The sequence below is a fragment of the Haplochromis burtoni genome, unplaced genomic scaffold (assembly GCF_018398535.1).
Source record: "Haplochromis burtoni strain Fernald_Lab_line unplaced genomic scaffold, NCSU_Asbu1 Contig_283, whole genome shotgun sequence".
Taxonomy (NCBI): domain Eukaryota; kingdom Metazoa; phylum Chordata; class Actinopteri; order Cichliformes; family Cichlidae; genus Haplochromis; species Haplochromis burtoni.
Window position 1 is genome coordinate 459487 of NW_024582644.1, and position 2230 is coordinate 461716.

A 2230-nucleotide genomic window follows, 5' to 3' on the forward strand; every position below is an offset into this window, starting at 1 on the left:
AAAAAAAGAAAAAGCCATAATATTTTCGACTTTCTTCAGGATGAAGGTGATACAAGTCAGACAGATTAAATTGGTTGCTGAGCACAAAACAAGCACCTTGGAGGACTCAGCAGTGCAAACAGGCTTTTGGAGGCTGGCGTTCGCCGATGATGCTGTGAATCAAAATGTGATTCAGAAGCTGAAACTGACCAAACCCTGTGCCAGTCTGTGTTCATGCTAGACTAATTCATCTAGTCCTTTTGCTAAGCTAGTAGTAGCTTCTTAGTAGACTCACAAGTAGAATAAAACAACATTAACTTGATCTAATGTGTCACACTGCTACAACCGCACACTGTGAAGAAAAATGACTAAAACACATACATATTTTCAAATTAACAAGTTAATCAAATACTAAAAGTGTACGAACATGCGCTGTTCCATCCTCCAGGTCATGTTACGTGTATTAAAAGGGGCCGAGTGTGCACAGGAGCACAGCTGTGAACGTTAGCTTCATTTTTCATCTCTACAGGTTTCTGCATCGCTCTAACAAAAATGACCCACTGGGCTTGGACACAGGGCCTCTCCTGGTGTCCTCCAGTTCCTCCTGCTTGGACTTTGGGTCCTGATCATTACATGAGGGTCATTTCTGTGACTATATTTCATGTTTCTTGAGCTGCTCCTGAGCTGGTTTGCAGCATGCAGCTGCATTATCCTGCAGGCCAGCTGTGTAACTGGCATGCACCAATCTTTAGGTGAGTTTGTCTCTGGCGGCACATTCCACTATAACGACTTAATACATGTTAATCACTTCAGCTGTCAGTGGTTTCATGGTGTGGCTAAGTGGTGTATGCCACTGAACCTTTTCTATCTCAGATCTAGTGCAGACATGGATCTGTGGGGACGATTAAGTCTATTTCGAGTCAAACAGGAAATGTCTGATTTTGTACTATCAGGAGTGCACAGTAGACTCAGGGACACATTAGTCTGTTGTGTGGACTCACCGGCTGAGACCTCTGATTTCTGTCGTCCCGAGCTGTGGAGGGTCAGGCGTAGCCAGCTGTTGCTGATCTGCAGCCTCAGTTGCTGTGGATCTGGGTTGAGTTGGACGGAGAGCAGCAACCCCTCCGGGTTCCACGTCCTGAACTGGAAGCGAATGAAGAAACCCCCCACAGCAGGCGATGCTGATGGGAGCGACAGGAAGCTGCTGCTGGAGCTCACAAAGGTGCAAGCCACCAGCTGGGGCTGCGAACACGAGAAGGTCACATTGCCCTGGAGGACGAAAAAGCCAAGGATGCAGATTTACATGCATCTTGCACAATATGTTAGGTGTCATGGGAAATAAATGTCATGTTGTTGCGCACAAACAGGGAACAAATGGTAACTGACACCAGAACCTTTTCCTAGTGTCAACCACAATATTCATTAAACTGAATTATTTGGCATCAACAGCAAATTATTCATCAGTACCAATTTGTAGTACTTGGAACAGAATTTATAGTAATGCTGTAAAAGAGCCGACACATTGTGTAGTGTCAAATGAAAATTTAATCAAATAACCTCACACAGAGAGGAAACTGAATGTCAGCGTTTCTTCATAATGGATTCACTTTGCTTTTCACTGTTTTCCTGTTTTCTGCAATACAATATTCCAGTGTTACAGTGGTGGACACTCTCACAGCACAGCGATGGTCATTGAATGATCCATTTAAAAGCAGACTCTCTTATCTTCACAGAATGGGTGAATAGCTCTCAGTATTTCTGCATGAAGTGCATCTCAAATATTAAATATGAGGTCAGCATATATACAAGTCATGTCTGGGAGGCTAAAGCTTCAAGCAGTTGTTTATTCTACTGGCTCCTATTGGCTGCTGAGAGATGACTCTAATATTGGTCTCATCCCACCTGCTGTTAAAAATATTATATTGGCTGGGGACAGCCAATCAGAAGTCTCCATTAAAGCATGTGATTAAAGGAAGAGGAACTGGAAGCTGGTCGGATTCTCTGTATGCCACAGAAATGTGTTTCAGTGCTTCTTTATTACCTCCTTTATGGGAGGAAACACTGGGACCAATCTTTATGGGAGGAAAGAATAGAAAGACTATTCCATCCCATAATACACAGCAACACACATCAGACCATCCATGGAGACAATCAGCAAAACAGACTTTAATACACCGGCTCCTGGTGTTGCACCTGAAAATAGGGTCAGTGGTGTTAATGTGCATGTGGAAACACACACACACACACAGAC

The 2230-nt window shown here is 43.7% G+C and overlaps 1 protein-coding gene across 1 annotated transcript in view; it reads right to left on the bottom strand.

The window, feature by feature from the left end:
* cntnap5a (contactin associated protein family member 5a) overlaps positions 1–2230 on the bottom strand; it is a 125758-nt gene that overhangs the window by 53136 nt on the left and 70392 nt on the right. Inside the window, exon 8 of the mRNA XM_005940848.2 lies at positions 981–1248. Coding sequence (XP_005940910.1) covers positions 981–1248 — 268 coding nt within the window. The remainder of the gene's footprint in view (positions 1–980; positions 1249–2230) is intronic.